This window comes from Camelus ferus, chromosome 7 (assembly GCF_009834535.1).
Source record: "Camelus ferus isolate YT-003-E chromosome 7, BCGSAC_Cfer_1.0, whole genome shotgun sequence".
Classification (NCBI taxonomy): domain Eukaryota; kingdom Metazoa; phylum Chordata; class Mammalia; order Artiodactyla; family Camelidae; genus Camelus; species Camelus ferus.
In genome coordinates this window covers 74,116,202-74,129,303 of record NC_045702.1, presented here as the reverse complement: position 1 = coordinate 74,129,303, position 13,102 = coordinate 74,116,202, and the positions used below count along the sequence as shown (strand labels likewise).

At 39.8% G+C, this 13,102-nt stretch overlaps 1 protein-coding gene across 10 annotated transcripts in view; it reads right to left on the bottom strand.

The window, feature by feature from the left end:
* Positions 1–13,102, bottom strand: part of GSAP (gamma-secretase activating protein) — a 187,990-nt gene that overhangs the window by 54,045 nt on the left and 120,843 nt on the right. For all 10 annotated transcript variants that reach the window (XM_032484156.1, XM_032484157.1, XM_032484158.1 and 7 more), the window contains 6 exons: positions 12,714–12,790; positions 11,694–11,750; positions 9,688–9,757; positions 9,323–9,376; positions 3,823–3,911; positions 3–72 (listed from right to left, as the gene is read on the bottom strand). In XM_032484156.1, coding sequence (XP_032340047.1) covers positions 3–72; positions 3,823–3,911; positions 9,323–9,376; positions 9,688–9,757; positions 11,694–11,750; positions 12,714–12,790 — 417 coding nt within the window. The remainder of the gene's footprint in view (positions 1–2; positions 73–3,822; positions 3,912–9,322; positions 9,377–9,687; positions 9,758–11,693; positions 11,751–12,713; positions 12,791–13,102) is intronic.

Here is a 13,102-nt window from a genome sequence, read left to right as displayed (position 1 = left end):
ACATTTCTCTTCTGAAATCAGTAACAGATGATTCTCTGGCAGAGGGTGGCTTTCAACATGTGGGTAGAGAAACTGCAAAAAGGAAATTAATCAATCATGAGCAACTATCTTGCTTACACAAATATTTCAAAAGTTGCATTTGATCACTACACTACTTATACCATAGCAGGGACTGGGAACCACAGAAGAGTTCAGGCAAATCACATTCATACACACATTACAGACGGAAGCAAGGAAGAGAAAGGAACACTTCCAGGAGCTCGGTTTTTCAGGGGGAATTTGATCGCAAGTCCAACACAATTCATTTAAACAGTAAAGCTAAAGCGTAAGCACCATCCAGGGAAGGTGCTTCCTATTTTGAATAAGTGAGTCTGATGCCAATCAGAAACAATGTAAACGACATTTGCACAGAAAGTTCTGTTTCACATGCACCAAAAAAAAAAAAACACCAAAAAACCAAAACCAAAAAGAGTGATCAATACAATTTGTTGTGCAACTAAACCTAGTATTTAATTTGAGAGCCAAGTAAACGTACTCTCCACGACAACTTCCAAAGTCCCCCATCCGAGAGACAAAGCACAACATACCCAGGGACTTTCCAAGAAATGACAGTGAGTCACAGTGTGGCATGTGGTGGATTTACAAGCCTCAAAGCATAGAACAATTGCCACTGGGAAGAAAAGGCTCAATCCACCCCACTCCACCTCCTCTGTGCTCGCTGGGATGTGCCAGCCCACAGCACAAAGCAGGCAGCCTCCAACACAAGGCCTGACACCGTCAGCCGTGATAATGAGGGCAAACTGGTCATGGGAGGACTCCAGTGACTTAATTCTTTCATCATCAGAAGAATAACCATAAATCAGCAGTTTCCTTTTGTAACTTGAAAGACAGCCTACTAGATAAGACCCATCAGTGAATTTTGATTTTTCCCTCCAAACTTGAAAGCATAATGAAAGAACAAAACCTTTTGTGTCTTTGTTTTACAGCTGGCAGCCTTTCTAAAGACCAGGAAAATTTTTGAGAAAATCTATTACCTGGTGGACAAACTTTTCGTAATGATAAATTGGAAACAGAAATTGCCTGTAGTCAGGTTTCCTGTTTAGGAAAATGAAACATTATATACCGCTCTCCGCAGCAATAACATCAAAATTATAAAACACATAGCAATGCAGAATTCAGCTATGAAAATAAAATAGACCCTGTTATCTCCTGATTTGTGAAATTGTACACATCAAACAAAATACTTTGTGTACAGGGGTTGAGGAGAAGCAAAGGTGAGTGACACCACACAGATAACGGAAGAGCAAACACTCAGTGCAGCAAAATAAGGAGAAACTACAGATGTGGCCTCCTCTGGGTCTGCAGAGGTGGCCAAGGCCTGCTCGCTTAGGACCGTGGCCTGTTCAAAGGTCCTGCCGAGTTCTAAATCTGTGCCTGGTCTCTGGGAAGCAATCAGTGAGAATGTGATTTTAAAAGTCTCACTGAGGTGATGGTTGTTTTTCTTTCTATTATGAGGCAACACTAGAGCAAAGCCTAGAAGTGGGAATGTGAATACGCTTCAGACACAGCTCTACAAAAGCATGCAAAGTTTTTGGAGTTTTTGTTTTGTTTTCTTTTGTTTGCATTGTGAGTTGGAAACTATATAGATTATATCCTATTAGAGAAATATTTATCTTCCTAAATCTGGAGCGAGACTCTGACTGTTCATACTTCTCATTGGGAGGTGTGCATGTAGGCATGGAAACAGGTGTGTAATTACCCAATGGAACTATCTGGAAGATGCACTCATGCTGGAAGGGAACTCTCAAAGGATCCCAGATTGGGATCCAAACCCCAACCCCTACCGTTTTGCTGAAGTTCCCGTGTGAAGGGGGTCAGGGCTGCCCATGTAGACTCAGGGAAATGTACTACTGGAAATCATCATGGATGATTTGGTAAGAAAAATCAGAGAGATCCCAGGGCAGGGTCAAACTCAGCAGACAGTGAATGGTGTTTCTCTAAAGGGTAGCAGGAGGGAGAGAGGGAAAAGGTGGGGATTTGTCAGGGATGGAGGTTTGGAGGAATTTCTTCTCCAGAGGCATAAGCATGAGGAGCAGGGAGCAGGACTGGGAACTGAGGTGGGTGCACAAGGTGCGTGCAGGTCTGCTTCACGTGGGCGGGGACTTATCCTTTGGCCTACGGATGCAGTCATGCATCATGTACTTTTAATTTTTTTAAATTAAGATAAAATGTATATAACATAAAATTTATCATTTTCACTATTTTAAAGTATACAACGCAATAGTTTTTAACACAGTCACAACATTGTGAGACCATATACTTGTAAAAACTTTTTCCTTCCTATGGTCTAATTATCATTTAGTTGCTCCAGTCCTTCAACAATCTCTCCATCGCCTATACAGCCCGGGTGGAGATGCTAAGGAAACCAAAAGAATGGGCCAGAAAAGGGAAGTGTGCCCTGTCCCACAGTCACCCTACACTGAGGGCTGCGTGAACAGTGGCTTCCTGGGAGAGGGGAGTCGGGCAGGAGTGCCACGCCAGGCCTGGCTGGTGACAGCAAAGTCAGGAGTGGTGGTGACAATGCACAACTGGAAGGCCTGGCTGACGGGGGAGGCCCCGGGCACACGGGGAACAATCTCCTCTCCTAACACACACTGTGAGAGGGAGACCCAGTGCCAGAGGCTGGGAGTAGGTGGGGGAGGAGGAGGCAGATGCTCAGGGGACACAAGGAGATTGTGCAGCAATGTCACATGACTTGTTCTCTGCGGCGTTCCATAAAGTCGCGTTCCATAAAGTCACCAGAACGCCGGACACTGGACCACTGCTCCCAGGGAAACACAAGGAGAGGGTCCTGAGAGCCTCTAGTCACAACATTTTTGTCAACAGATTAAAACCAAACTTTGTCTAGTGTGTGTTTCTGTTTAGAGACACCTTATTTCACATATATTGTTGATTCATTAGCATTGAACTCACAGTCAACAGCGCTATGAACTGATGCCTGAAGCAAGCTTTTCTGACAAACACACACATGTTCCTGGTAAAGCACATCGCAGCCTTCTTGCACTTGGGAACAGGAGACAGCACCTCAGCAACACGCTTCGGGGTCATTTTAAACAGTGAAATCACCATCAAAAGCCAAAGAGTGCAAAAAACCAGGCACTAACCCCGGGCTGCTAAAACAACATTTGTTTATTGTCTGAGAACAGATTCGAGAAGGCAGTGTCCTCTTCCTTGTTCAACCCCAGCTGGGAACATGTGCATCAGGGGACAAATTTTTCACTGCTTTGCACATGTTTGCAAATGACTGGGAAAGCACCTTGAGTACTGATTTGGGGCTTAGAAATGAATTTTAGCAGGTAGTGGAATTTTTCAAATTCTATGTGCAAGTAATGGGGATTGACTATGTCTAGTCCACTGGCATCATACACACAGTGCTTCTGCATCAATTCATGGAGTTGATAAATTCAGGGGTCAATGGTGTCATTTAAGCATAGACATTTAATCTGTCAACTCTACGAATACATAAAATAAACCATTTTAAAACTTCCTTTAAATGTGTTTTGATATTCAATATTTTATCATGTAAAAACATTATATTACTACCAGACAAACTATAATATAATAGAGACAGAGAGCAAGGTTTGAGCTTTGATTTACATGTCTGCAAAGGAAGAGCTGATAATTCCTGGCCATACTCATCTACTGGATTGCTTGGAGGATTAAATATGATAATGTGTGTGTGAATTCACTTTGTAACACGACTGCCTCTAGGTTTCATGCCTTTCGATTAATGAGATAAGTGATAAAGACATGTTCACTTACCTGTACCCAGATACAGCTATCCACTGCTTTTAGAACTTTCACATTGTTAACGGGGTGGATTTCGACCAACAAAGTTAAGCACTTTGATCCTACAAAGTAAAGGACCCTTTTAATAACAAAGACCAGAGTATCACAATTTATCTTCTCCAACTAGGTCTGAACTTTGAACATGTAAACGCGTCACTTACTGTATTAGCTATTTCACAAGCAAAAGTAGCTGTCTTAAAATTGACTTTGACACTTCTTAAAATCCAAACTAGATACAGAAAACACCATAAAGGGAAAGTTGACGTACACGGAATGAAGACCAGTTCCTACCCATTCCTCAGCCATCTTTAGCAGTGCTTCACAGGCCCTCTCGGCCTCTAAGTCTAAACAAACACAACTCGATTCAGTGTCACTGCAATTCTACAGCACAACGGCAAATATTGTTTAGGACAGGAAAATAGAAAGATATTTTGGATGCATGAACGTGTTCCAGTTGACAGCAACAGGGACAAGGGCTTGGCTTCCTTCAGGAAGGGTGGTGGAGCTGCACTGATAAAGACCTACTTATGTCTTCAGTGTCACAGCTGAGCACATGTCATACAAGATAGCAATTAGAAAGAAGTCTTTGGGCACAGGCTAGCATGGGGTTACCACTGATATCCAAATTTAGACCAAAAGTTCCCCTCCTCCAAGATTAAACCTAAGAACAGGGGTTGCCTTATATCTGAGTTCTTATAACGACTCTAATAGTCTCAGGTGACTTCTCAGTGACTTTATTTTGAATAATAATGTACAATTTGGGGCGGGCACGTCTGGAACTGAATCAACACCAGTTGTTTTTTTTAAACTATTTAAGGAAGTACTCTAACAGTGTGACTTTATTTTTAAAACAAGAGGAAAAAGGCAAAAAATGTAAAACAATTTCTGGGATACTGCCTCACAATTTCAAGGACTAGATATCTGTAAACATACCTTTTAGAGATTACTGGAAAAGCAAAGCAGTGATGGAGTTATTATGTGGGATCACAAACACATAATGACAGAACAAATGAAAAGCAAATGTTGTTTGGTTGATGGGTACTTATAGCTTAGAATAAAAATCCCAGTGACAGGACCAGACACCAGTTCCAAGGGCTGTATTTCTAATAACTGGGACAGAGGTTAAGGTGCGGTGCTTTGGGAACCTGCTTGATGACTGAAAAATGGCTCTAGGAATAAGAAAGATATTGGTGTCAAAGATACTTGTGAAGAAAAATAGAACAGAAATGTTCTGTGAAATGTGAGAATGAGGGAAAAAAGCAATTTTCCTTAATATATATATTAATATATATTATTATATGTATGTATGTATTATATAACTGTATATATGTATTATAAAATAACATAATGATAGCTATTTTATGTTATTTTAAGTGTGTATAACTAAATCAATATAGTAAATAGTACAAGCTGATGTTTGATTGTTTTATCTCTTGCCCTAAAAGCTCTTTTGGGGCAGCAGGCAGGGGAATCTTCTCATTGGAAAAATAAGGTATCATCTCATACTTGGCCTTTTTGTCAGTGAATTTGTTCCCAGGTGAGATAACCAGCTAAATCCACTTGCCTTTAAAATGGGAAGATTTTTAAGGGCGGAAACCATCTTCCCACACTAATTTTTCCCTTCTTTAGGGCAGCCCAGATACTTACTAATACAATTAGCATAATGATAACAGTAATCATGCAAACAGGCATGTCTCTCAATGACATACCGTGTGCTTTCATAGTGTAACTCTGAATTAGGGCTCTAGAGACATCAGCTCTAGCTTAAGCTCTGCCACTAACCTAACACATACTTTTCAGCAAATCATGAAGCTTTCCTAGGCCTCAGTGCCTTGTTATTTCAAAAATTAAATGAAAAACGAAAGAATTGGATCATTTCTACAATCACTTTCAGCCATCAAATCTCATGATTCCATGAAGTGCTTAAAGTTGTCATAAGAATTTAGAGAATCCAGGTATCAGTGGAGACTGGCAGGGCGTCACTGAAGGACTAGATAGGTCCAGGCAGGACACGAATGTCACAGGAAGTGGAGCAGCAGGATCAAGAAGGACAACGTGGATGGGCATCCAGGGCATCACGCTAAGTGAAATAAGTCAGACAAAGACCATATGATTTCTCTCTTTTATGTGGAATCTAAAAAAAAACCCAACAAAACCCAAAAGAAAACAAAACCAAAACCAAGCTCACAGATGCAGAGAACAGACTGATGGTTGCAGGAGGCAGGGGGTGGGGGTGGGAGAAATGGATGAATATTTTTTGCTTAAATTTAAAAATTAATAAATAAATAACACAGAAACAGGCATGGCACAGGGAGGGTAAAGAGTAAGCAAAAGAACCTGGTCTGATGCAGGTGACGGCACATGTTGCGAAACAGTAACAAATTTGGCAGAATCCAGTAAAGCCTGGTCCGGCAGAAGCTCTGGATTGGAGCTCTGGAACCAAACCACAGCTCCATGGAGCGTCTGCAGCACTCAACTGTCTATGACGGTGCCGGGGGAGCTGGAACAGCAGTGGGGCCAAGACACGTGGTCACCCCTACTGCTGCCCGGAGGGGATCTGCTGGGCCTTGGGGCAAACGCAGTTCCACCTGGGAGCATGAAAGGAGCAGCTGGGCTTAGCTTTCAATGGAAGGGCATTTTCTAAATAAAACATTAACTCTGCCATGGCCTCAGCCAAGAGGAGGAACACTGTCAACAAAAAGTTCATTGTAAAGTATGTGAACCAAGGAACATTCCTCATATGAGAGATGTTACAGTTTGTCTCATTTGCAATGGGAAAATTTCACTATAAGCAACAGAGTATTAACACCTTGAGGCAAACTACATTTTATAATCAAATGGCTTATCAGATTATTCACAGACAGATAAAATAAGCATCTGTAAAGTATCTGTTCAGAGGACAAATCATTATAATAGATCCTACGGTACTTTCCATTCACATAATTTCTGAAATCTTTAACTAAACAAAAGGCCTCCTAAGGGTCTCCATGATCTGCCTGCACCTCACCCTCATTTCCCACCACCTCTGTTCCCACCACTCTACCCCTTGTTCACTCCATTCAGCCTCACTGACCTTACTATCCTTGAACAGCAAGTCTTCCAAGTACACTCTGAGCCCAGGGCCTTTGCACTAGCTGTTTGGTTTGCCAGAAATGTGCTTTCCCATTGGCCCATGCTCATCCCCTCCCTTCTTTCAGATCTCTGTGTAAACACTCCTCTAATGTTGTTTCCTGGGCTCATCCCTCAAACTAACTAACTGCACTCAAATACTTGTCTCAGACTACTTATTGGGGAAACCCAAACTAAGACAGTCATCTCAGGGGACAAGACTGCTTCAGCCACAAGGGGCTGGCATGACGGCATGGGGAGAGTGAAAGAGGAAGAAAAGTGTGCCAGGATACAGGGCGCTGTCAAATTAGTGCCCACCTTAGATCTTGAGCTGTGTGAAGTGCACCTCAGAATTAACTACCTTAAGGATGCAAAGAGGAATATTTATCCTTCAGCTCCTGCCCTCCCCACCACTGGTCATGGCTTTCCCCACTAGGAATCCTTTCCAACCAGACTTCAAGCGGTACACATGCAGGTAGTAAACAGATTTTTTCCAAGGGCAAAAAGCAAGAAGTGGGTAGAGCAGCTGAGGTGAGGCACTGACTGTCAAAATTACATTTGGGTAGAGATGGTTTTCACTGCAGTGACTGGTATAAAAGATGAGCTAATAAGATAAAGTATGAGGTCCCCAATACAAAAATTAACTGCTCACTCTAATATTTTAAATGATGTGATCATATAATTTCACTGGAGGTGCATCGAACTTTCAGGGCTGAGTCAGACTACCTGAATAGGGTTTAATGTTGTAATCAAATAAAACTTACAATAAAGTTGGTCTGAAACTACATGTTATGCTAGACATAATAGCCACTGTCCTGCATGACGAACAGGCATAGATGGCAAACATCACGTAAAGATTACAGTTTCCACTGGATTTACCAACATAATAAGGAATTTCTAAGGCTCAAAGGAATAAGGTTCAAAAAGAGCTAGGAGGCACAATGAGCTAACCCAAGGTTCTGTACGGTTGCCTAGCCTCGTAATTGGGATGAACACAAGCGATTGTTAGCCCAGGGGATCAGGCTCACATCCATTCCCTTGTTCTAGGGTTTGGGACACCAATGTTTTAGATCCTATCTTGCTGACCCTAGTCAAGTTCCACCACCTCTGAAGTGAGCACTGCACCTAATTCTAAGAGGAACAGAGGAGGCTCAGAGGAGGACATGGCACATGAGAGAGAAGAAGATGACTAAGGTTCCCAGAGTAACCTGGCAGGAGGGAAGGTAAGGACAAGCAAACAATGCTGAGATTTCAAGGAAAGCCTTCTGTCCACCAACATCTCCTACAAACTCTTCTGCTGAGTTCCCTGAGAAGGTCCCATCCAGACCCGTTGTGGTTCCCTTGACACTCTAGGCTGGCTGTGTGGAGCCCGGGACTACCTCATCAGACTCATGTGGAAAGTACGTACAAAGGGTTTTTCCATCATGTGCACCCGCAGAAGAATATGTCTGAGTGGGAACTATGCTAACAAAAGAAGTGCCAAACAACAGACGGAAACCACTGCAGAGTAGGTATAGTAAGACATTGAAATGAGATCCACCTGACCAGAGGCTGAAAACTGGTAGTCCACAGACTGCACCCAGCCACGGGTGGTTATCATGGACTGAAGAGAACTTTTAAAAAATATTTGGACCAACCTTTAAAAATTAAAAATTTATATAGAAGTTCATACTTCTCTTGATACACTGAGAAGCTGGTCCCCCTGGGCGTACTGCCCCGCCTTGGAGATGGGACCCCTGCCTCATGGGGCACCCTCACCTACCACTGGTCCCTGCAGCTCAGCACGAGGGCAATTGCCGCTCCTCTCCTGCACACCCTCGTATCCCCAGCACCGTGCACTGCGCCTGACCGACTGCAGACACTCAACATTTGAGTTCTGGATACTTGGATGACAAAGACTGTTAAAAGGAGGGGGGGCGGGGGCATCACAGAAATAACCAACCCTGAAGTGGGCCTAGAAAATGAGGAGAACTGATTTCTATTTAGAATTGGTGGACTATGCACACTGCATGTATTGGTTAGTAGTTCACCAGATATCAGGAAAAAATGGTATCCTCCACGGACTACCAACCTCTTCCCAACCTTCTATACCAACTTATGCCCAGTGGGCTTCTAGTGTGTTCTCAATGTTTAGTCTGCAGATGCTAATTGCCTTTTTAATACCTCTGCTATTCACTCATATTATTTTCTGTACTTTCTTGTTTACTTGAAAAAACATTTAAAGAAACCTCTTTTTCATCCTCGACATGGTCTTTGCCTTTTTATTTTGAGATAAAGCTATTTGTAAAGAAGCTTGAAACTTGACTTAATAGTTTAATAAATCTTTACTGCTTTAATAAAGCACTAAAAAGTATAATTCCAATACCTGGCTGAAGCTCATTCCTTCTTCCATCTTTAGCAGCTTGAACTAAACTTGCAGCTAATGGAAAATGAAAAAATAATCCATTAGCAAATGATTCATGCAGTGACTTGTTAAAGTTTACCATTTTATATCTGAAATAAGTAAGAGCTCAAAGGATCTGTCAGTGGATGATTAAGGTAAAATACAAAGCATTCTTTTTTTGTAGGAAGACTCTACAGATTCTTTATTTCAAACCTAATCTCCCAAGAGCATCTTTTCCCAGAAAATCATTGGTACAGAATAATAAAGTATTGCAAAAATCCAGTACTTTGAAACCCAAAGAGTGCAGTTTACTTTTTGACCGGTAGCAATAAAAGAGTTTAACTTACCCAGCAAAGTTCTCTCTCTGTTGACAGAGCAACTGATAACTTGCAAGTCTTTCTCAAATGTATAGAGATGCTATTAAAACAAAATATTTTTTAATTTGGAGTTTCATGTTAAGTAACAATTTTATAAATTCAAATTCTCTTTCAGCTCTCTAGCAAGTATCATTGTGGCAAAGCATTTTATTAAAGAACCACCAACGAATCAGTTTATCCACATTGAGAAGTTTCAGATTATTTTTTAAGAAAAAAGTTTGCTATTGTACACCATGTTTGACACTGAAATTTAGCCATGAAACAACACAGAATGGTGGTTAAGGGCATAGACCTTAGAGCCAAATTAGACCCAGGTTCAAATCCTGACTCTGCACTTGCCAGCTGCGTGACTTTGGGCAAGCTATTCAACCTCTCTTTCCTCCCCTCAGTAAAGTAAGAATCATAATACTACCTATTGCATGAGAGACTTGTCAAGTTAGATAATCCATGTGAAAGCACTTACTACAATGTGTGCTACACACAGTAAGCACTCAAGTGTTAGCTCTTACGATTACTCAGACAAGTAAAGTTTTAAAGTTTTAATCAAATTACAGAACTATGATATCATTATGTCTAAGAGACCGTCACAAGTGCATCTCTTATAGGACTCTCACGTTCAGAGCATCGGCAAAGTAATCCTCTATATAATCTTTACTTTCTATTTTCTTGCTGTTTGAATGTTGCAAGATTCCATTTCCTTGAATATTAAAGAAAATGAAAATGGTCATGCAGGAGGAGGACGTGATGTGCAGATTGAGGAAGTGGACACAATCACAGTTGTATGAGGCAAACTCTTTTAAAACACACTTAGAGGATTAGGAAAGAGACTTCAGGGAGAGAATAGGCTGAAATAGTGAACAGCAGAAGAATTAAGAAGGTGAGTAGTACCTGCAGACTGAAATAGCACTAAGAATATACTAGAACCCAATAGCCAGAAGCTGATTAAAAATGTTGGCAAATGAGAAGAAAACTAACTTTGAGTTAATAAGACGTCTCTGAATTCACGTGAGAAGTTTTCGTTTCCTTTGACTCCGTTACTGAGGGATGCTGATTTATAAGTAAGAAGAATCACGGATGTAAATACTAAATTTTTAATGTTTTATCTTTTTAATTGTAAAATAACAGATGAGCATAGTCTCAGTGTTTAAAACATACAACCACTACCAAATAAAAAGTCTAAGTTCTCCATTACACTCACCCAATCCTAACTCCCTTCCAAAAGCAAACACGTTTGTGATTTGCTCTGTAGTCTTCAAGATCTTTTAAAATTAGTTTCTAATGCATATTCATGTGCATATATTACATATTTTTCTTGCAAGTTTTTTAAAACATAAGTGGAATGTATTATTTCGACAACTTGCTTTTTTTCATGTATTCATGTGTTTTGGAGAGCCTTCTGTGCCAGTGTACATTTAAAGATTTCTTAGTTCCTCAATATTTGTAAATTGCTTTACATAGGCACAAAATGACTCTCTCCTGTTTGCCCTAAAAATTAGACAAACTTGTCATAATCAGTAGATGCCTTATGCGAGTAATCTGGGGAAAGGTTAAGAAGAGGAGGCTGGTACTGTATCTGGATCTTTGAGAAGTAACGAGAAGGAAGATCAGTGAAGGTGAAGCAGAAGCAGAAGCAGAACTCAGAGCCAGAGGTTGTTATGAGATCCTAAGCTTCTGGGAGCACACAAATCCTGGGAGGGGTACTGGACTTCCTACATTCCTACAGCATATTGAATAACTGGTTTGAGCCAATTTTGCTTAAATCTCAAAGGACTAAAGACTTTAGCTGATGTTTTGTTCTAAGAGTACTTATACTTTTTTTTTTAAGATAATGGTAAAAGTGAGAAGAGAAGGAAGGCAAAGAAATATAAATTAAATTTTTGGAAAATTAAATGAAATGAGAATTTGTATCTAGGAAGAAGGAAAACTCAAAGCAGTAAAGTAACCAATAGGTAATCTATAATTTATGGTGATTTTACCTCATTTTGTTTGGTTTGGTAATCATACAATCCAAAGAAAACATTTCCCTTATTGTCCTAAAAAGAAAAAAAAAACTAGATGTTTATTAAATGCCATTGTTTAGGAAGTTAGGATGCTACTAATTTTAAAAGAAACCTGCAGTAATTCAACCAATATTAGCAATAAGCACTCTAAAGGTAGCTTGCTGCACATGTCAGAGAGGGACTGAATCTGTTTCTGCTGGTCATATGGGCTCAAAAAGTGAAATGAAATACACATGTACCACTCAGTGGTTTGGGGGACCCTGTCTATCAGGACCGAGCATGATGAAGGAGCAGATCTTTTTGTAGTTCTATTTAGTACTGTTAGAGAATATATACGATGGATATTGAAAGTGGCTAGAACAAGTCCATGATATTCTTATAAGTAAAACTTTTTGAATTGTACCATTCCTCAAATGCAGCATACTTATAGATACAACTTAAAATAACTTTTTTAAGCCAAAAAAAAAAAAGTACAATAACAACTGTGCAAAGCAGACTAGCCCTGGAATTATTCTTCCTATTTCACCATTATGGTAATGTTAGATTTTCTTTCCTTAGAACCATTAACATTGAAAGCACACTGTTAAATAATGATGTCCCAAAGGTCTGAGCATATAGAAGTATGAACAGGTGATGCAATCATATTTAATATTTTCTCAAAGATTAAAATTTTAACATATTAATTATTTTAAACCATCTTTTACTTGGCATTTTTCCTCTAGAAAGTAAAACATTTATTCAAAACATTTTAGAACTGTGTCATTGTGTACAGCTTTATTTTTTTAAAAGGGAAAACATTTCATATGGCAACTTCAGTCACCCTATTCAATCTCACAAAATAAAGTCATATGTTAAAGATTAAATGCCAACTAGTCTTATTTATTATTCTTCAATAAGAAATAGCATAAAACTCTAAAAAAATGAATGCAAATGGTTAAAACAGTAAATTTTATGTTACGTATATTTTACCACAATAAAAAGAGAACATAGGCATACCTTACAAGTATAAATAATATTTCCATTTCTTTCAACATTTAGTACACGTAGGCTGTCATAACTGTTTTCTAAAACGTCTGAAACAATAAGATAATAATAGCAAGTTAATACTTTGCAGATATTTAAAAGCACATCTAACAGGTAATAATGCTGACCTTTAGGGAAAAGGAAAGGAGTAGTGACTGAGAAGTATCTCAAGGGAGCCTTCTGAGGTTCTGGTTATGCTGTTTATGTTGGGTACACTGATATTTCCACTTTGTAATAACTCACTGAACTGTACACTCCTGACCTGTATACGTTCCCAAGCGTATGTTACACTTCAATAAATTTTGAGTATCTATCAGGTTTTGCTTTATATATTTTGAAACTACATTATTAGGGGCATAAAA